Below are 20,684 nucleotides of genomic sequence, written 5' to 3'. Positions count from 1 at the left end.
TTTGTATAATTGTTGGTATACTAAGTGAGATTTTCCAATTAAAGGACAATAAATACAAGATAATTCAAGAGCTCGATTTAATCAATTAATCCACATTGAACTCTACTAAATTCTTTCGATGATATGATGGATTTTCTGACATTTAATAAATGTATTATCATTTATAAAAACAAATCACTCGTATGGATGTAAAATGAGCTTTCCTTCGTTGTCATAAATGATCTTAGACATTTACAACGTGCATACACTCTACAGATGCAACTGCAACTGTTCGAACTCGAGACCTATTAGGAGAACTATACTCCATATGTATATTTTAACAACCGAGTAATCAATCCCCTGACCATATTTTAACAAAACAAAATCTTACGGTTTGTAAAAGAACTAAAACTAAAGATTCAACAATCAAGTAATCTCGATCGGAAAAATGACCCTAACTGGATTAACTCGATATTAGTGAACATGTATGGACTCGGAGGTCAATAATGAAATGATACAAAGAGATTAATTGTAGACCTGCCTATAATCTTGTCTTGACCACACCGAAGGATCTAGTTATCAGAGCCGCAGTTGAAGCAGCTACTGACTAGCTTCATTTGAAGAAAAATCATAGCATCACATGAAACCTAAATACTAAGATTCTGAGTAAAATCGAATGCACTTGTGTTGGGCACATACCAGTGTCCATGTAAGTAATAATGAGCGGTCTGCTTGCACCAGTCGTCCCTGATTCCATTATCAGTTTACCACAAAAGAAACTTTACATAGAAGGCAAGATGGAACACAGTAAATTTACATGTCAGGCTCTGCCTTGAATCAATTAGTTTTCCGCCATTATTTGGATGAAGATTTTCCTTCGGAAAGGTCTCAGCAACCAAAAACTAGTTATGTAAATGCTTTAATGCTACATGCCATTATCAGCTTGCCAACAATGCGTCCATGTAAGTGCTTTTCTAACCACTATGAATGTCAACCGTGCAACCTTGATGGTGGTGATGATGGTGTCTTGTAGTCGATGTCAATGTTGGTGACGGTAATTATAACGAAGAATCGTCTTCATTTTCTTTTTCCTGTTTTTGAGTGGTTGATCGTGGTGCCTCTGAACATAATAACTGCTTGAAGAACTCATATGATGCAAAGAAGAGTGCTCCTTGTGTCGTATACATAACTATCCGAGGAACCAATCCCCTAACAACATTTAAGAAACAAAATCATCTAGTTTGTAAAAGAACAAAAACTAAAGTTCAGCTATCAAACGTCAAGTAATCTTCGACTGACAAATGACTCAAGAGAGTATGTGCTTGTGCCAAGTTGATCTACATGGAATTTCAATATTAACAGAATATTAGTGACAATATATGAACTTGGAGATTACCTATATACACCTTTCAACCCTTCATGCATCCATATATCTTGGAGGCCATTGTACACATTATTGTATCGGCTCAAAGACCCAGGTATCTGCATTATAGTCTTCATGTCAGAAACACAAATAATCCATTAAACCAGAACAAACACCTAGAACACAAAAGATATAAAGATCCTGATATGACCTAATCACATTTATGTGTATAAATTGTTCAAAAGACTGAAACCTGCAATATATAGGTCAAACTTTTTGTGTTTAAAGTGCATAGGTTTCTATATATTCGTCTCTCAATGAAACCCGGAGAACAGTATGGCTTGTGGGTTTTGGTCTTTTGAGCAATTTTAGACCATATAAAACCTGCGCCCTTCAAAATTTTGTCTCAATAGTGTCCCCTTGATAAAAACTTGGACGTAAGTAAGCATGATTGCAAGCAGGGAAATGTATGCAAAAGTGTAAAACTTTTAAGCCTGTTGACAAGAATACTAGGCCAAGTGTTTCCGAGCAGCTGAAAACAGGATTAAAATGAAATAATACAAAGAGATTGCACACCTGTGTCTGTAATCTTGTCTTAACCACATCAAAGGGAGTTGTGAAGAAAGCTGCGGATGAACCAGCCACGGCTCCACAAACTAGCTGCAGCATAAGATCATATCATCGCCTAAGTGTGATTCTGGATGGTTGAAACCAAAATACTAGAATTTAACTGTCAAAGTATCAAGGTTATTTCAAAAAGAAGGATGCATAAGACAAACTGTCTGTAATGTGTTCGGTTGAGCAGGGGATTGCAATGACATCAACATGACTTGCTTCAAGCTTTCATATGTGTAGAACTGCATATAAGCAATGATGGAATCATAAATTACACATAAAGAAATTATGGATGGTAAAGAGAACAGTGGTAGGATGGTCGGCACTATGGGAGGAATTACAAACAAATTTGTACTTCATGGAGTTATATCTTTGTTATGTTAACCCTTTTTAATCTCCTGGAACTCGCAACATCCCACTGCACGGGAGAGCCATTTCTTTAGCCTCTGCTTTGAAGCTTACATGGCATAGAACACAATTAAACTATGAATTTAACAAGATTAGACCTTGATAATTGAGTGAGGAATATTCCTGCAGAGTACAGCGCCCCACCCGGTGTAGAGTGAAGGCAGACCCCCCTTTTTGATAATCTCAACTAAAACCTTCCTGCAGAAACAGATTTTGGGTGTCATTGAGAGACTAATAAATGAACCATACTAGACGATAAATTTATAGTAATTGCGGGTAGAAATGAACTTGAATGAAAATATAATAAGCAGAAAACAACCACAAACATGTTAACATATTAATCTTCTGATATTGACAATAGTACAAGAATTTGGAGGTATACCAGCAGTTTTGATAGTGTACCCCAACTTGCATTTGCTGCTTTATACGCTCACTAGGTGTAAAAATAAAAGAAGTAGCAACGCTTGCACAACCACCAGCCATGCAATGAGACAAAGAATGATACTCCTGCAAGAAATAAGAAAAACAGGTGAGCTAGTCACACTTAAGGATTTAGCACGTTACTAATGGACAGGCAATTACTAAACAGTTACAACTCTGTGTGTCAGGATATGTGATCCACACTATATCACATTGAAAGATGCAAGTTACCTTAGGGAGGAGAGGAAGTAAAGCCCCTTTGACTGATTCATATGAGAAAGTATAAAGGGCAGATATTGGAGCTGAAGTTGCAATATTGCTAGCAATGCCACGATATAGTCCAATTAAACCTGTAGATTGAAATGTAGAAAACAAGTAGGTCAGCATAATTCACAATAAAAATGAGCACAGTCAATCTCAGTCATCTCTGTTCTATAGAAAGAATATACCTCTTTCAGCAATTATCGATCGTCCAATACAAAAGATCGACTTCTGCTCTGCATTGCAAGATTGAATGACTGTCTTAACTGTATCAATTGGATGTAGGCAAAGGCTAACAAATATTCCAGCAAAAGCCCCAGCAAAAGCATGCTCATGTTTAGCTAGAGCATATTGATGTTTTTCACTTGCTCCTGAGTGACTTTCTGCTCTACTGTCATCTCTGGAAAATGGTTCCAGTTGTTTTAGTTGATTGTCAAGGTATTCATTTCCGTTGTTAAGAAGTTGCCACTCTTTGTATGTACTGTAATGGGAAACTAAAGAGTTGATACGATAATCTGCACAAAGATTGGAATCCGAAGTCCTCAGAACACTACAACCTGCCTTGGTTTCTCGAACATCAGTGAGGAAATAATCCGAGCGTAGGGAGGAGGTTGCTCTTGTATTAAAAATCAACCTTGCATCATGAGATGAGGATAGATCTTTAGATTTTATATGATGAGAATAAGGTTCGGCATTTTCAATGGGCAAATTATCTATCGGACTAGTTCTATATGATGAAATGCAGTTTCCTACACCACTACTTGTAGCAATGCAATATTCATCAATTTTCTTATTCACAATCTCTGGATCTGGGACACTGGCAAAATGATGAAGTCCAGCAGGAGGAATCATCTTTCTCATCCATTTATAGACATTTCCAACTTCAGATGAGAATCCAACAGCTGAAAGCCCATTCCCTTTCCAACTCTCATTAGAGAAATCAGAGCCACAGCATAAAAGCCCCTGGTAAAATGAATGATTAATATTTTCAATAGAAAAATCAATCTTGGACATCTTCTTGGTTATTTTGACAAAACCAAAGTTGGGCTTCATGACAGATGGCAATTGCCTAGCTGTTGTCGAATCAATGCAAAATAATTTACTATCAGCTGAAACAGATCTGGGGCCATTTTCTCCCAACTGCAGGTTGACCAGGATATCCTCTTTCTGAGACACACAACAGGCTCTTTCAAGATTTGTCTGTTGTTGACGAATAGCAAGACAGCTTGCTGAGTTCCATATATGGTTTAACGACGAGATAAACTCGGCAGTGCTCAGTTTTTGAGGTTGCTTGGCATCAGATTTTATTCGGGTTTTCCTATTATTATCAGGCAGGGAAGGGGCATATTCTTCAGGAACAAGCTCACCAATCTCAAAGAAAGCTCCCTCAGCTGGGTTCACTCTGTACTTGATTGAAGGTTGACTAGTTTTACATGGCTTTCTAGAGGAAGACATTTTCTCAAAATCTTTCAAGAATTCCTCAAAAAACAGATCACAACAGTATCTCACACAAAAAATAACTGCAACGTGGATTGAGAAAACACATCATCAAACATAAACTAATAAAAGCCGCATTAAGTTTAAAGTATCAAGACAGTAACTATGGTGAAAAAATGCAATTTAGTCATGGACTCATGTAATTCAATAATCTAACTGTTCTGATACCGGTAAAAACAACAAACAAGTCAAATTTATATCAGTACCAATGGATTTTTTCCCAAATGTTGACATAGACTTTTCAATTTTGATGTTGTATATGAGTTGAAATCTGGCAAATTATAGGTTTCTTAGTAGAATAAGTCTTTTGCTGCTTTAGTTCAATACATGGTTCATTTCAGAAGTTCAGTTTAGCATTTAAACAGCATGTCATACTAAATTACAATTTTGCCTATAGTACAAGAGCTACCTAGATACTTTAACCCTAAGAGAACCAATGTTAAATGCAAATTTATACATCTAACAGACTAATGTATTATCAGCTGCTAATGAACCCTAATATTGCCTAGTTAATCAATTTAACTCTTTCTCTGACCAAAAATCTAAAAAAAATGGGCAAAAATGCAGATCAATAAAAAAATCACTCAATAAATAGTCATAAACTAAAAATAAAACAGAAAACAATAAGAAGCAATGATTAGAAGAAGAAAGTCAATTAAAAACAAACTTACCAGATAATTGGTTCCCATCTTCTATTTCCGGCAATTTGAGCAAACAGACCAATTCGATACGGGATTACTGATCAAGCTCAGCAGCAAAACATCCCTGGGATGATTAGAAATTTTTCATTAGAAAAAGGAATCAAAATTATAAACAATAAAGCGGTCAAGAAAGAGATTTACAAATTCCGCATAGGGTTAGACCTCCGTGAATGTGGCTGATTACGAGAGACACTTGAAGGACCATTTTCTCGAGAAAATGGAATGGGGGATGCTTGTTTCCCGAGAAAATTAGGGTTTAGGGAAGGTTTTATAAATTGAGATGTTGCGCCCCTTCCTCCTCCCATTCGTACCATATGCCGGTCCACTATAGTAACCCGGCTCCACTTTAAAAATTCAGTAGCATAATATAAACTTCTAGTGATTTCTAAATCACAAAGCATCCAGATAACATCTTATAAGTATCTAAAATACATAATACAATAAAATAACTTTAACGTTTGATAATATAGTTAAATTTATTCAAGTTTTTTTAAAATATTTGATCATTAAACGTTTTATTTTAAATAAAAAATACTTCTATTAAATAAAACTCATTAGTCAACTAACAATCAACGTCTGAAATTAAAATAAACTGCACACGTAAAAAAAAAGTTGACATGATTATTTATGTCACTCTCTAATTGGTGTTTATTTAATAAAATTATAAAATTTATTATTTATATTTTAAAACGTGTTGTTATTATCCCTTTATAATTTTCACGTGCAATAGTCTTAATATATGATTAAAAAAATATGTTACTGATTTTATTATTATTTAAATAATAAAATCGGTAAAAAAATTACTGAAAACATTATTATTTATATCGGTTTTGTTATTATTGAAAATTTTACCGAATTTGATAAAACGCTACCGATTTTATTATTATTAAACATTTTTATCGGAAATACTAAAAATTTGATGTTTTAAGTAAATATAATAATGTTTTAAGTAGTTTTTTTACCGATTTTATTATTTAAATAATAATAAAACCAATAACACTTTATTTTAACATTATATTTGCACTATAAAACTTCCCTGGTAGTCAACAACAAAAACAAAATAAATTTTGCTGAAAATCGACTTGTTCCACCAGCACAATCCAAATCCTGCTAACATTCTCATTTTAATCGAATTTGACTTTAATATTTGATTTCCTCACTCTGGAAAAAATGACTATTTTACCAATCAAACTTTCAAAATTTATGATTTAGTCCAACTTAAAATTCTTTTTTTTTTGCCTTCCAATTCTAAAGTTTCTCATTGACTAATTTGGACCAACGCGGGTCGCATACCTGATTTTGGTGGGTGAGTCTTCTAGCGGGAATTTTCTTCATACACTAGGACTCTAATATGAGACCTTACTTAAGCGATATGAAGTTGCTTACCACTTGAACCAATCGTCGTTGGTCTAATTTAAAATTCTACATTCTTTTCCCATAAAATTATTATATTAACTCAAATTAGCTCTAATATATTTTCCAAAAATAATAATGGAATTGGTATTCAATATTTAATCATAATTAAATATCTAATCCAACCGAAATCTAATACCAAAATTTTTTGGGGCCTCACAATAAACACAAATCCTAAAAACCCTCAACCCTGGTATAAATATAAACATAAATCCTAAAAATCCTGAACCATCGACCCTAAAAAGTAACCTAAATCATAAAAACATAAACCACCCTAAAACCAAACACCTAAGAAGAAATTGGAATTGATTTTAGCGTTTTTTTTATTAATCTGGATTAAGTACAAGACAATATTTGTTAAAAAATAACTCTTAACCATTTGACATTGAACGCTCACACCCTCTAACATTCGTGGTACTAGAACCTGGAACCTCAAAAAATAATAACAATTCTTTTACCACCGAAGTCGTTTGGTTCTTGCTAAGGTTTAAAAATGTAATCTCCATGATATGTCTTTTAGCGATGTAGTCACATATGTAAATGTGTTTTCTACCGTGAGTATATTTTTCACATTTACAATGGAAGCTTTTTATAAAAATATTTTTTTAAAAGGATATCAATTTAAAAAATAATTAAGATTGTGTGTTATTTAAGTAATATATTTTATTTTATTTTTTATATATTGAAAAAAGGCACAATGGCTCTTGTGGCATATTTATCCTAAAATAAATATTAAATAGATTTAAATCAATATTATGATACTTAGGGGCTGTTTGTTTACTTCAGAATGATTAAGCGTTGAATGATTCAAATGATGAATGATTCAGAGGCTCTGTATGAATTAGTTCTGAATGTGACATGTTGTTTGATAATGACTCTGAATCATTCAGAATTTACTTCTGTGGTGAATAATTCAACACTGTTTTGTTGAATCAGTCATCACTGAATCATTCAGAGGTGCGAAACAAACGTGCTAAATGCTGAACGATTCAACATTCAGCGCTGAATAATTCCATTAAGAGGCAAACAAACAACCCCTTACATATGTAAAGATTCAGTGATAGAATAGAACGAAGTAGTGATCGAATTAAAACCCTAATGGAAAGGGCGGCAAAAATACTAATAGCCAACATAATCACGTTAAATATAAAGTCACAAAAAACAGAACAGGACACCTTCATCCAAACCAAAATCCTCGTGAAGAAACCATGTGATTCGCAGCCTCGATCTTCGTCGTTGTCTTCATCTCCACCAGTTAAAACTTTATAATACAAATCTTTATTATCGTCGTCATCGTCATCCCTGATTTTTTTAAGACGAGTATATATATGTTAATAATTTAAAATTTTGTACAATATAATTACAAATAAAATTTCAAATTAAATATTAGCTAAGTTGAGGGGTGTCAAAATTTCTAAACGAAAAATTTTTATGTAAGTTTTTTTATATATAATAAAAATGACAACTTTTAGAAGGATTTTGACACTTTTAAAAATAAAATTTATTTTATACTTTTAAATAATCTATGGAGTATAGTTTTATTCATACATTATAATTTAAAATTATAACATCGTAGCATGAATCAAATGATCTTAATAGTTAAAGAATTTATTGTTATTTCTTGAGATTCTAAATTTGAGCACCGAGTATGTAGGATAAACATTCATTTTCAAATGGTTGAGATAATAAAATCTATTTTCGAAAGATACTAAAAGTTTCCCAGAATTAACATCATGCTGCCATGTTCAAGAAACCCAGAAGAGAAAATTCAGAACACATTAACGAATGGTAGACATACTAGAACCCTAACAGAGGCCACAAGCCCTATATTACAAAGTTAGAATCTGAGGACAACATCTGGTCGGTCGGTCGATCGACTAATCCTCCCTATTAGTCTTTTAATGGGAACTAATCTAATGTTAGAGTTGGAACTAAAATAAGCATCAACTGCAATGTTGAAGGAACATTCAGAGTTGCTCACTTTGTGAGTCGTCGGTTTTCAGTCTCTTAGCGGCAGTGATGAATTCCGAAATTACCTGTACGTCGTTGAGTGGTGGCTGTATCGAAGAAAGGATGTTAGATTCAGACAGAGGGCTTAAATGTGGCGGGCCTGTTTAGTCGCATTTGCTCTCCGAGAAGGAATATACCTGTGATCCAAAACGCTGCTGCACGGTGTTAAGCATTAGTTCCCTTGGTGAATAAGCATTGATGCTACCCTACAAATCAAAACCGAACCCCTTATTTAGATAAATGTAATTATGTCTATCGAAGAAAATTGTCGGGGTTACGGTTTGTAGTGCCTACAAGTTTGAAGCGCCTGCAATATCTTCTCCAGGAGTCGCTGTCGAGTCTTGCCAAGTTTACCTTCGGAATCAAGAAACACATGTCAGATACAAAGGTTTCATTTTTCCGACAAATAGGGCACCGGATTTAGGTGCGTGTTGCTATACGAAAAGGCTTGGATGAATGCTGCAAAGTTTGATACTAACCGACTGGGGTACACTGATAATGGATTGAACATCTCTGTAACTGCTTCAGTTAGATACTTTCATGGATGCAGATGGAACCCATGGTTTCGTATGTCGAACTCTCGGTTTAGAAACCAAACCCTCTGGAACTCGATGCTACTAGCTGTCGAAAGAGAGAACGAAAAAAGGGTCTCGTCAAAACGTTAAATTTCACATGAACATATTTTTAGCTTATTGTGAAATGAAATCATGGTGGTTCTTACCAATGTCCGAGCCACTGCTTGATTTCTCGAAATCATGATCACCGTCTACTTCATTCCCTGTAGGGTGTTCGAGCACACTCAATGCGTTCCTTTGCAGCTTTACTTCAACCCCATTCTTTAAAACCTTTGAAAACAAGCACTAGCATCACTCATTACAATCTACAAACAAAGCCTATCGAGTAGTATTCTTAACTATAAAAGGATTCGCAACTACGACCGCAAAAGAGGCTTCGCCGTACAAATGGACCATGAAAATGTTCTAACAAATCCTACGTCGGTCCGACCATGGATTTTAACTTTTTTCGGGGTTTCCAACCATTCAATCTTCAAAAAAGTTGAGTTTAAAGCAAATAATAATCCAGGACTGTATACTTAGCTTCCATATGAGAAAATATTGCCTTATTAAGTTAAAGAATGCCAGGTAATTAATATAAACAAACGAATCATATATGCAAGAACCAATTGATAGCGATAAACACTACACATTCGAGTCGATTATAATGGTTAATGAGAACACCAGCCAATGCCAACCACCGAGGCCGACGGCCTTCTTGACGACACCTTGCAAGCCAACCAATACAGACTTTGTTCTTGTTTCCGGTGACGATAACTTTCGTGTGTCTCGGAAGAACCGAAAGCTTCTTCGTCGCAGATTTTGCCTCGGGACGGAACAGAATCCGAGAACACAGTTCATGCTGCTGCTGCTGCAACATTTTGTTCCCCAAATTCAACTGTTAAAACTAAGCTAAATTGGAACTCCCTCAATCCAAATTCCCAGATTCTCAAAAAGAAAAGTCGACTTATAACTCATCAACTCTGTACATTCATTCATTTGTTTTTTGTTTTTGTAGTCAAGGATTCTGAGCTTTGTTCATGACCCTGTAAAAACAGAAGACAAGCTTTAAATGAAGTACAGAGAGAATCCCAGATTTTTATGAACAGTAATTAATTTGAAAGAGAGAGAGATTTGACTATTTGAGTCACTGACACGAATAGTTTGAGAGGTGAGTTGAATGCCGAGTCTTGGCTATGGAGAATCCAATGGCTGGGTCACGGGCATTGATTGATTTCAATAAATGAAACCCAAAAATAGAAAAATAAAAAAAGGAGACGATGTTATTTCATCACTAAGATTCTGCTGATATCACCTGAAACAAAACACATTTGAAATCAAAAACCCTAATTATTGAGAAACTTGAAACGATAAAAGCTGACAACATGTTTAATCAACAACCCCTGAAATAAAAACGAAATGAAAGCTTTTTAAAAGCTAAATTGTGTACCACATCAAAAGCCAAGGTAGAGAAATCATGTTTGGTTGCTGAGAAAATTTAAACTGTAAAAGGAAACGGAATCTCAAACAACAACAAAAAAGGTTTAAAAGTGAATAAAACCCATTTAACCCAATTAACCATGGCCACAATTTACGTTGCCGGCCGGTTCTTCTCTTTCTTTTTCCTTTTACTTTGTGGGTTTTGAATGCATATACATGTATACACACACACACACACATTTAACGAGTTCTTTTTCTGGGGGTGTGTTTTGAATGTAGCATGTGGCAAGAAGAGGAGAGCAGAGTAAACTTAATTCAACAACATGACAGGAGAACTGATCATGTAGTTTTCTTTTCTTTTTTCCGCTCTCGTTCTTGATCTCATCTATTGTAATACTGATATTTCGATTCACTTTCAAGCTTGATTCTTTAGCATAAAAGTGATAGCTGGGAATTGTTTGATGTAGTTTTGATAATGTTGATGTTTGAGAGTTGGAAAAGGGTACATTTAATTGTTTAATTCTCTTTTTTTTTTCAGGGAAATCATGCATTGCTGCTATGTCTCTGGATGATACATTAAAAGTTATAGCCTGCTATGTCTCGGATGTCAAGCCTGATCCCGACGATGCTTCATATTCCAGGGAACAACAGAAGAAGTTATCGGCCCTCGAGATGGATTTATCAGCTGAGAGGCACGAAGGTTTCATTTCAAAGGAAAGATCGGAGGGTGACGGTACTCGTTCTAATAGAAGGCTTTTAGCTGTTATAGGTATCATCACAACATTCAGACGAAAGAAAAATAGAGACGTGATCCGGAAAGCATCGATGCGATCCGGTAATGCCTTCCTTTCTCTTGACATTGCAAGAGTTTCAGTCAGGCACATGAGAAAATGTTGTCTATCTACAGCTAATATTCAGTCACTTGCAGACATGTTTATGCTGATTCTCAATTGAGTTGCCTCCTAGGTTTGTTTAGCTGTAAATTAGAAGGCTGCAATCAGGCATGGTTACCTATATCGATAGTAAGTTAAAAGTCGAGATTGCTTTCGGTAAACTATGAGGCCAAATGACCGACTAACACTGTTCCGTTGTAAGTTTAGGTGGCTTGGCATCAATAGCATTAAATTTCACTGATGAGAACATGTGTAACATTAATCTGTCCTAACTTAGATGGATCTTGAAAAAATACTTTGCTACTTTAGTTAATAGATATCTGCATTCCATTTAATATGTGCATGTGCTGCTTTGGAAAAACTAGAAGAAGAGAAGAGAATCGTCGTCTCATCAGAATCATGTCGAGGCACCCGAGGAACGTTTGAAGAAGATAAAACTTCTCTTTGTACATGCTGTGGAGTGCTGGGATGCCGAGTTCTATGTTAAAGTCAATGACGTTGTTTGACGATACCATATGTAGGGTACAGCGATCACCCCCTTCCAGACCTTTTCTAAAGATTCATGAGCACTTGTATTTATGTTCTTGTACACATTCATAGGACTCACAAATGGTATGAACCCGACTGGTGGAAATTCGGTGATGCAAAATCGTAACAGAATCTTCTTCCTTCATATATGTCGTGGAAGTTTAGTAACGATTGCATAATCTCGGGTCGAATAGCATTCGTGTTCGAATTCCAGATTTTTCGAACAATGTATGCAACAGCAGATCAATGGTTTGTCTTCAAGGTTATATATAGTTTCATATGTTTTCCCTTTGCATCCTACAATTCTTGTGTATGGTGCAGATACTTTCGGCATGCTTCAGACGAAATATATGCTATTTCAAGAGCTTTGGCTCAGTTTATCTCCATTAATAAAGTCTCAACACCTTTTTCGGCCTAAACCGAACCAAGTTGATCATAATTTGCCTCTTTGCAGGTCTATTCTTCGGATATATGCCCACGATGATGTGAGTGCAGGATCATGGTTTATCGGACTCGATGTTAAGCATGTTGATGAGAGCAAGTTTTGCTGTTCTCCGTCGTCTACAGGTCAAAATTTGTCTCTTTTCCGATCAAATGCACGTATACTATACGGTTGCTGAGGTGATTTACAGGTTAAGATGAAGAGAAACAGTTTGAAACATGCATTCATTTGTTCATACCGTTGTCCTCCTGTCATGTTCAGCATAAGATGCAGTAAACAATTGCAGAAGTGTCGTATTTTTCGACATATGAACTGAATGAACATAAACTCGAGGTTCCGGTCCACCGTGTTAACAAAATCTTCTCGTTTATGCCTCAGGTTCGATATGTGCCACGGTATAATATCAACTAACTAGATGTATTTCAACACTACTGGTTATATATAGCAAGGCCACTCTTGTTTCGCACCGTACATTACGCCGCGCCGGAACCAACCCAGAGCTCAGAACACACCCACGGAGAACGATCGGTTGCGTCTGGAGTGTGGAATTGCCGAAGATTTCGGAATCGATTTTATTAGTTCAATCCTAGTTCTTATTTGTTCCGAGCAGCTGCAGTTGCAGGACAACATATTCATTCTTCTTCAAGGCACAACAATTTTAGTCCCATTGCTGATGCATCGTAGCTTTGTATATTTCAAAGTTTATTCTTGGACATTGATTGATAAAATTGAAATGATGAACAAAGTATAAAGCGTAAAGATTTATAGTAAAGTCAATTTTTTTCATTAATCTTACGGAAGTACAAGGTAGCATCTGTTCAAAGATGAGTATCAATCATCTAACATTAAATGTTTATATCCTAGCATTTTTTGTACTCGAACTCTGGATCTCAAGAAATAAAAAACAACTCGAATTTTTAAAAGTGTGAACGGTTCAAAATAATTTTATAATAATTATATTAAATCTTAAGAGTTTCTCTTTACGCTTGTTGTACCTAGGGATGGTAATGGGTCGAGTTAGGGTCGGGTTTTTGGTCAATCTGATCCGACTCAAAAATAAGTATCCTCCACCCGACCTGACCTGAAAATTTTATATCTTCCACTTGACTCCGACCTGATTTTTTAGAGTATAAGTATGACATGATCCGACCCGTTATAAAGTAAGGATTTAATTTAAAAAATAATATTTTTTAAGAAAATTACATTATTATCCTTGGGTCTAGTCGGGTCAGAGTTTTTTCACCCTCGACCCAAACTCAACCCGACGACCTCACCCCTTAAAAAATTCAACTCAACCTGACCTGAACCTGATTTTTTTTAAACAATCCGACCCTATCATATCAAGTCAGGTAAGATCGAAACTCATCAAATTCGAATTAAATTACTAACCCTAATTGTACCACCTATTGAATATCAAGATCCATCGAAAGCATAATTGTGACTAAGGTCTCATAAGAGTATCTCTAGATACAAGGCCTTCAGAGTTTTACACCTCTCGAGAAATTACAATTTTTTTACATGATTCATGTGACATGTAAGAAGTCAAAATTAATTGATAGCTAATTACATTAATCTAATTTACTTATTCCTTCGGCCTACAAATAGTCTAACATTTGCACTATAGATCACTATAAAATCCCTTGATCGAGATCGTGGCAAAAAAACTTTATCTCCATTTATCTCTCTTCTATCTTCTTATGGAAATAGAATATCTCAACACTGACCAACTATCGTTTTTTCACCATCTATCACTCTCTATCCAAATCAGAAATAACGAACCCCTTATAATTATCGTGACTCGTTTATTCCATCTAAAATAATCGATCTCAAATGATTTATTGATCTCAAATGATTTATTAACATTTGTATCTCTATAAGAATTGATAAAAGAATGAAGCAACTTTATCAAACATGCAATGCAAGCATTGCTTATAATTTGAGCCAAATGGAGTGGAGGGGTACTTATATGATTGACTTGTTTGTTAAGACTGAACTTTTTAAAACTAAAATGTGAAGAAATTTGCACGCCACGAATTCATCATTTTTGTTTTTTTTCCCTTCAGTATTTCCACTTATCTGACAAATAATTATTTTGTCACTGCAATGACATGGTATTATTTTTCTCTCAAGCATTTCTATTTTTATTTTCAAAATAAAAATAATATAATATAAATTCGATCCACGTGGTAATTTGTCGTTCACATGCGAAGTTGGGCCGGAAAAGAATAGTCATATTAATGGAGTATAAGTAGATGGACATGGGTCGGGTTCGGGTTGATCGGAAAATATATATTTTTCACTCGAAATTCGACTTGATCTGAATTTATGAGTGATTTCACCTAACTAGAACTCGATCTAACTTTTTGATATAAAACCCGAATCCGACTATATGTATAGTCGGATTCGGGATTTATACGAAAAAGTCGGGTTAAGTTCTTGTCGGGTGAAGTCATCCCTAAACTCGGGTCGAATTTGGGTTATATATATATTCATTAAAAATAGGGTTCTAATTGAAAAAAATAATGTATAGAGGGTTATTATTGTCATTATCTTTAAATATATAAGGTAAATTTAAATTATTTTTTGGGTAGGGTCAAGTCATATATTTTTCATCATAAACCTAAACCCGACCCGATCCAAACATTTCCTCCAAAAAAAATCTAACCCAACCCGATCCAAATATTTCCTCCAAAAAATCCAACTCGACCCAAATCTGAATTTTAAAAAAAAATCTAATTCGATTAGATCGGATCAAGTTGGAACTCGTTGGATTCAAGTCACGTGCGCATCCCTAATCATAACTCTAAAAATAATAATTTAGTTTAATTCAATTAGTTAATATAATAATGATTAAAAAGTTAAATATTAAGAGTGATGTACAGACAAATAATTTCAGTAATAAATGAATTATTGTTATTTCATGATATTTCGAGTTTAAACCCTATAAATGCTAAGGTCGTGAACCTTCGGTATCAATTGATTAAGAACTATATTTAAAAAGATATTATTTTATACATATCTTGATTAATAAAAAAAGGCAAAAGGGTAACTTTTGCTCGTGTAGTAGATCAAATGATACATTTTCATCCCTATCGTATTTTTACATCAATTTAACCCTCAAAATTTCTCAATTGCATCATTTTATTACTACTTCTAACTTAAAACCACAAATTATAAATATTAAACCCTAAACTATAGCCCTATAACCTCTGACTATGAACTCTCAAACCTAAACCTGACTTAGGGCATATAATTTAATAATAAAATTAAAAGATAAATGCTAAAAAATAGAAAAAATGAATTTACCCCAAAAAAAAAAGAAGGTATAGCAAGACTGACCAGCAAAATAATGGTGGCCTGAGTTGCACTTTTGGTGGGGTAGCCATGCTGCTAACTTTTGCTCTCTTTTTCAATCTGTGATGCAACAACAACTCGAAACTCCAGGAAAACAAAAAAAAATTCTCATCATTCAAACAGCCACAGGCTCATGTCCTTGTACCCGAATTTTTCACCCGATTGGCCAGCTCCGGTTCTTGTACCCACCGCCAATGCTGTTACTAGCGTAAAAGACAATAAAATTCAGGCAAAGAAACAAAGTGACATTGAATTAATGGCAACGACCACTGCTCAGCTCAAAGTTCAAGTGCAATACATCAAGCAAAAACGCCGCAAGTGTAAAGAAACCACCATTTCTTCCTCCGCCACTGGTAACAACTGCTCCCACTCCACTCCTGTTTCCCCTGCTCCGTCTCCTCCCCCGCCTTCCCCTCCTCCGCTTCCCCCACAAGCTGCTGGTGTTCCCGGCCTGGGTTCAAACGATTCTTTGTCCGGTTTCAAGATCCGATATTGTCCCGGTAGGGTATCTCCCGTCATGGACTTCACCGGTAGGACTACGCTCTCCAACGGCCACTCTCCGTGGAGTTTCATTGAGTTCAATTCCGCCCTCACGGCGGGTCTTCTAAACCCGATGTCCCCGCCGCCTCCGGCGGACAAGACACGCTCCACTCCGACCCTTTTCGAAATGATGGGTAACGAACCCGATATCCATTCGAGTAACCAAACCCAAAACCAAGCTAAGATCCAAGTACCCACTTCAGCTCCAAGACAAAACCAACCTCCGTTTATCGTCGACATGCAGGCACTGACCATGCAACGAATTTCGGATCTTCTGTCGACGCGGAGCCCAGGGAACCAGTTCAACGACCCGATTTCGCGTGATATAAAACTGACATTGAGCTCCAAAGATGGGATTAGTGTATCGATGAACGTGCACAGGCATATACTGGTGGCTCACAGTAGGTTTTTTGCGGTGAAGTTATCGGACCGGTCCCCAGAGACGAACGGTTCAGGTGAACCGTACAGCCTGGAAATAGCGGATTGTGAAGACGTTGAGGTTTATATAGAGACTTTGAGGTTGATGTACGGTAAAGATTTGAGGAAGATGTTAATGAGAGAGGAGGTTTCCAGTGTTCTTGGAATTTTGAAGGTAAAGATTCAAAATTTCCATTTTTAACGTTTATAACAATTTATTTTGATGTTGAAATGGTTGTTTTTGTTCAGGTTTCAGTAGCAATTGGATTTGATGCTGGAGTTCTTTCATGTTTGGAGTACTTGGAAGCTGCGCCGTGGACGGTGGACGAAGAAGAGAAAGTAGCTTCTTTATTGGCGGAGCTCCACCTTGAAAACGTCGGAGCTGGGGAAGTTTTGAAGAGGGTATCTGTTGAAGTAACTAACGGAATCGATGGTGGCGACAATGAACGAGTGCTTCTCAAGCTTTTGCATCTGGTTCTTCAAGGCAATGACGAGAAAGCAAGGTGTGAAATGAAAGAATTGGTCCTGAAGATGCTTCGTGAGAATCCCTCTCGGAATGATCTCCGGAAAGCGTCGTTATACTCCGCTTGCGACGGCTGTCTGGAACTGCTTCAATACCATTTTCTCCAAGCAGCGTCATCGGATTTGCAGGATGTGAATCAGATTGCAAGACAAGCGGATAATCTGCATTGGATCCTTGACATTTTGGTTGATAGGCAGATTGCTGAGGATTTTCTAAAATCATGGGCTTCTCAATCTGAATTATCTGAGACTCATTCTAAAGTTCCAGCTATCCATCGGTTCGAGATCAGCAGAGTTACCGCAAGGCTGTTCATCGGTATTGGAAAGGGGCAGCTATTGGCATCAGAGGAAGTGAGGTCCTTGCTTCTACAGACATGGTTGGTGCCATTCTACGATGATTTCAGGTGGATGATGATGCGGGCATCGAAGGGGCTCGACCGACATTTAATCGAGGATGGTCTTAGTAACATGATTCTTACATTGGCTTTGCCATTGCAGCAGGACATTTTCCTTGCTTGGCTTGATAGATTCTTGAACTCTGGTGAAGATTGTCCCAACATTCAGAGAGGTTTCGAAGTTTGGTGGAGGAGAGCTTTCTGGCGATGAAGTGATCGACGGAAATAAATCGATGCTAACCTTTCTTTACAGACAGATTTATGTCTGGAGAAGGACAGCATCCTGGTAGACTTTCTTAGTATTTTTTTTCCTTATTGTAGCGGCTGATACGTTTGAAATATTTGGGAGGATCAAATACATTAAACTTTCCATAAAACATTGAACATATTCATGTCAAATGCATACGAATCAAGTCCGACTTAACACAAATTACCATAACCCAATCTTTACATTGAGCCATGGAGCTTCCACTATCGAGCATTAACAAGGAAGGCCGATGTTGGTCTAAGACACGCACTACTACTCGTTTTAATGGAACCATCAAAGGGATCTATAAATATATGGAAAATCTATGGAAAGAATAAATATATACAAGTAACGCACATACCATATTCGACATTCAACCTTGAGTCTGGGTTTATGCCGATCACCATCGAGGTTAGGTGTTAATTCAAGCCATAGAGTGGATGTCTACTTGAAACAAAGAATTCAATGCAACAAGAACAGTACACGGGGGAAACAAAATAGATATATCAAGCGCTTAGAGCACCAAACACCACAAAATGTTAATATAGATCAGGGGAAAGGGAACGTTGTTTCTAAATTCCGCCATTAAATAAACAAAAACAGACACAGCGTTTTTAAGCATCAAACTAAAAATTATCAAACATTGAAGCATTAGACAAGTACAACAATAAAGTCCGAATGCAGACAAACCTAAACGGGCAAAACCATCCCTCACAACAAATCATCTCTCAAGGAAGACCGGCACCTGCTGCAGGTCCAGCACCACCATAACCACCACCTCCACGACCAAATGCAGGCCTTGTACCAGGGCCCTGGATGTTCATAAGAAAATAAAATTATATAAGCTTCTCTGTTATAGATAAATAACCTCAGTTGAAAAGGTGGCCTCTTGAAAACTGAAATATCTGAGTTCAATTAATTGGAAAATGCATTCTTCAAAGTGCCCGCTTCCGGTTTATAATAAGGCAATCAGGCATTAACTTCTGAGTTACAAAGCATAATTTATCTTCATATTTGAAACTATGCTGGTGCAAATGCAACAGAGCATGGAAACTATTTTGTACCGACTCTTTGTTTTATCATTAAAAGTATGTATGTCAGAAACGTTTCATTTATGAGTATGGGGATAATGTTCTCCAATAACCTACAACATAAAAGGTGAAACATAGAAAAACCAAGCACAGAAGCGTCAGATACATACATGTATGCAACATCCACAATCAATTCCAAGTAACATAGCATACATATACAAAAAGAAGCCAAATAATTCCCTAATTGATCTAAATTAAACAAACTAAGAATAGTCTGGGGTGATTACAAGGTAATATATGTTCATAATTTTTCTTAGACTATTGACAACACACATTCACACACCCTAGGGAGAACCAAGAACTATTGTATGAACCCTAAACCTTGACACACAAGCCTAACTACTGTAAGAACCCTTAAACATTACCCTGAATGAAGGCTGATAATCGGCCGGAGCTCCTCCCTTGTCACCAAAATCACCACCTCCTCGAGGGCCTCCACGGTATCCATCTCGGTCACCAAATCTCCTTTCACCATCACCAAAGCGTGGTGGACCACTGATTCATAACCAAGATAACATATGAAAAACAAATCACGTTACAATAAAACAAAGAGCAACAACAAACAAAAAACCAAAACTATTACCGTGGACGATCACCGGAAGGCCCCATCGGACGACCAGCAGGCTTAGCTTGTTTCTTCAAAGTAGCGGGAACAATCTCAGAAGGAAGATTAAGGTAGGTCCTCAAAAACTCAATACCATCATTGGTTAGGTACCAGTAATAATGCATCCAAGCAAAAGTTTCACGCACGTATTCCTTCGACTTGAAGCTTTGCATCAGCTTAATCACTTGAAGATTCGGAACATCGATTTCTGGGTGCTTTGCCAAATTATAATCTTTCTTTGCATAACAAACGCCCTCTACTCCAAAAACAAGCACAAAACCCAAATCTTAAATCCAAATATCTATCTAAAATATGGGGGGAAAGTTGAAATTACAAAGCCTATTTATCATTTGAGTACCTTGGAAGAGGTACTTGGAGATCTCACGGCGGTTCTTTTCTGGGATGATCTAACAAATCATAAAACAAAACCAAGTATATCGAACACATTTCCATGGAAACATTTTCTTAGAAACCAAACAAGAGTTTAAATAAATAGAGGAGAAATTACCATGGTAGTGATGAGATCTGAAGCAGCAGCAGCAGCTAAGACAGTTAGCTAGAGACGAGGCTTATGTTCTACACCGTCTTACCTACACAGAGAAACCCTAATTTATTATAAGCGTTTTATAGTATTTGTTTTCTCTCCATTTGGGCTTCTCTTTCGGAACAATTGAAAAGCAATATGGGCTCAAAATTTTCAACTTTTGATAACTGAATCCTCTCTCTCTCTCTCTCTCTCTCTCTCTCTCTCTCTCTCTCTCTCTCTCTCTATATATATATATATATATATATATATATATATTTAAATTTATCACTGGTATCCGATCTAATGACAGACTAATCTAGATTGAATATTGCAAAGATGAGGGCGACTCTCTTAACCCAGTTTATTCCATTCGCAAACGTCAGGATTCAAACATCTGACTTTGCTTAAGGGATCTAGTGCCTCATTTCACTAGATCGACTGGTTGTTGGTTAGTTTGTAAAAAT

General features: G+C 36.3%; 5 protein-coding genes, 1 long non-coding RNA gene and 1 pseudogene across 8 annotated transcripts; 3 read left to right on the top strand and 4 right to left on the bottom strand.

The window, feature by feature from the left end:
* Nucleotides 1-648: 648 nt before the first annotated feature.
* On the bottom strand, nt 649-5,592 carry LOC120206701 (mitochondrial aspartate-glutamate transporter AGC1-like). 3 transcript variants are annotated; one of them, XM_039206279.1, is made up of 10 exons: nt 5,386-5,592; nt 5,215-5,308; nt 3,235-4,566; nt 3,017-3,135; nt 2,748-2,872; nt 2,464-2,563; nt 2,122-2,199; nt 1,919-2,002; nt 1,376-1,461; nt 649-1,188 (listed from the first exon to the last, which is right to left on the bottom strand). In XM_039206279.1, the coding sequence occupies exons 3-10, from the start codon at nt 4,499-4,501 to the stop codon at nt 1,038-1,040; spliced, it is 2,010 nt and encodes a 669-aa protein (XP_039062210.1). In that variant the 5' UTR covers nt 4,502-4,566; nt 5,215-5,308; nt 5,386-5,592; the 3' UTR covers nt 649-1,037. The 3 variants fall into 3 exon arrangements, with proteins under 3 accessions (XP_039062210.1, XP_039062211.1, XP_039062212.1); XM_039206280.1 differs by having other exon boundaries at nt 5,407-5,592; XM_039206281.1 differs by lacking the exons at nt 649-1,188; nt 1,376-1,461; nt 1,919-2,002; nt 2,122-2,199 and adding an exon at nt 2,299-2,375.
* A 2,981-nt stretch (nt 5,593-8,573) lies between these two features.
* LOC120206700 lies at nt 8,574-9,011 on the bottom strand. Its single transcript, XR_005524137.1, has 3 exons — nt 8,962-9,011; nt 8,805-8,873; nt 8,574-8,714 (listed from the first exon to the last, which is right to left on the bottom strand). It is a non-coding gene; the product is annotated as an uncharacterized LOC120206700 (long non-coding RNA).
* A 139-nt stretch (nt 9,012-9,150) lies between these two features.
* Nucleotides 9,151-10,345, bottom strand: LOC120206698 (annotated as a pseudogene).
* An 874-nt stretch (nt 10,346-11,219) lies between these two features.
* On the top strand, nt 11,220-12,060 carry LOC120206588 (hydroxyproline O-galactosyltransferase HPGT1-like). Its single transcript, XM_039206196.1, has 3 exons — nt 11,220-11,539; nt 11,590-11,683; nt 11,920-12,060. Exons 1-3 carry the CDS (start codon nt 11,220-11,222, stop codon nt 12,058-12,060), a joined length of 555 nt encoding a protein of 184 aa, XP_039062127.1.
* A 67-nt stretch (nt 12,061-12,127) lies between these two features.
* Nucleotides 12,128-12,965, top strand: LOC120206699. Its single transcript, XM_039206278.1, has 3 exons — nt 12,128-12,205; nt 12,404-12,649; nt 12,903-12,965. The coding sequence occupies exons 1-3, from the start codon at nt 12,133-12,135 to the stop codon at nt 12,923-12,925; spliced, it is 342 nt and encodes a 113-aa protein (XP_039062209.1). The 5' UTR covers nt 12,128-12,132; the 3' UTR covers nt 12,926-12,965.
* Nucleotides 12,966-16,011: 3,046 nt separating this feature from the next.
* On the top strand, nt 16,012-17,966 carry LOC120206586 (BTB/POZ domain-containing protein At1g63850-like). The gene is made up of 2 exons (XM_039206195.1): nt 16,012-17,010; nt 17,085-17,966. The coding sequence occupies exons 1-2, from the start codon at nt 16,012-16,014 to the stop codon at nt 17,961-17,963; spliced, it is 1,878 nt and encodes a 625-aa protein (XP_039062126.1). The 3' UTR covers nt 17,964-17,966.
* A 589-nt stretch (nt 17,967-18,555) lies between these two features.
* Nucleotides 18,556-20,330, bottom strand: LOC120206696 (40S ribosomal protein S10-2-like). The gene is made up of 5 exons (XM_039206275.1): nt 20,203-20,330; nt 20,053-20,101; nt 19,674-19,950; nt 19,456-19,585; nt 18,556-18,811 (listed from the first exon to the last, which is right to left on the bottom strand). Exons 1-5 carry the CDS (start codon nt 20,203-20,205, stop codon nt 18,728-18,730), a joined length of 543 nt encoding a protein of 180 aa, XP_039062206.1. The 5' UTR covers nt 20,206-20,330; the 3' UTR covers nt 18,556-18,727.
* Nucleotides 20,331-20,684: the final 354 nt, after the last annotated feature.

Source organism: Hibiscus syriacus, unplaced genomic scaffold (genome assembly GCF_006381635.1).
Source record: "Hibiscus syriacus cultivar Baekdansim isolate YM2019G1 unplaced genomic scaffold, ASM638163v2 tig00013960_pilon, whole genome shotgun sequence".
NCBI lineage: Eukaryota > Viridiplantae > Streptophyta > Magnoliopsida > Malvales > Malvaceae > Hibiscus > Hibiscus syriacus.
The sequence above is the reverse complement of the archived record's forward strand: the minus strand, read 5'-3'. Positions and strand labels throughout refer to the sequence as shown.

Excerpts from the sequence above, each read along its gene's own strand:
- LOC120206701 (XM_039206279.1), bottom strand. The coding sequence starts at position 4,501 with ATGTCTTCCTCTAGAAAGCCATGTAAAACTAGTCAACCTTCAATCAAG. Across the intron at positions 2,564-2,747 it reads GTACACTATCAAAACTGCTG|GAAGGTTTTAGTTGAGATTA; the intron begins GTATACCTCCAA and ends CTGTTTCTGCAG. Across the intron at positions 2,003-2,121 it reads AACCGAACACATTACAGACA|CTAGTTTGTGGAGCCGTGGC; the intron begins GTTTGTCTTATG and ends CTTATGCTGCAG.
- LOC120206588 (XM_039206196.1), top strand. The coding sequence starts at position 11,220 with ATGTCTCTGGATGATACATTAAAAGTTATAGCCTGCTATGTCTCGGAT. Across the intron at positions 11,540-11,589 it reads ATTGCAAGAGTTTCAGTCAG|ACATGTTTATGCTGATTCTC; the intron begins GCACATGAGAAA and ends AGTCACTTGCAG. Across the intron at positions 11,684-11,919 it reads CATGGTTACCTATATCGATA|AAGAAGAGAAGAGAATCGTC; the intron begins GTAAGTTAAAAG and ends TGGAAAAACTAG.
- LOC120206699 (XM_039206278.1), top strand. The coding sequence starts at position 12,133 with ATGTTCTTGTACACATTCATAGGACTCACAAATGGTATGAACCCGACT. Across the intron at positions 12,206-12,403 it reads AAATTCGGTGATGCAAAATC|ATACTTTCGGCATGCTTCAG; the intron begins GTAACAGAATCT and ends TGTATGGTGCAG. Across the intron at positions 12,650-12,902 it reads CTGTTCTCCGTCGTCTACAG|GTTCGATATGTGCCACGGTA; the intron begins GTCAAAATTTGT and ends TTTATGCCTCAG.
- LOC120206586 (XM_039206195.1), top strand. The coding sequence starts at position 16,012 with ATGTCCTTGTACCCGAATTTTTCACCCGATTGGCCAGCTCCGGTTCTT. Across the intron at positions 17,011-17,084 it reads GTGTTCTTGGAATTTTGAAG|GTTTCAGTAGCAATTGGATT; the intron begins GTAAAGATTCAA and ends GTTTTTGTTCAG.
- LOC120206696 (XM_039206275.1), bottom strand. Across the intron at positions 19,951-20,052 it reads CTCCAAGTACCTCTTCCAAG|AGGGCGTTTGTTATGCAAAG; the intron begins GTACTCAAATGA and ends TTTTTGGAGTAG. Across the intron at positions 18,812-19,455 it reads ATTATCAGCCTTCATTCAGG|GGCCCTGGTACAAGGCCTGC; the intron begins GTAATGTTTAAG and ends ATGAACATCCAG.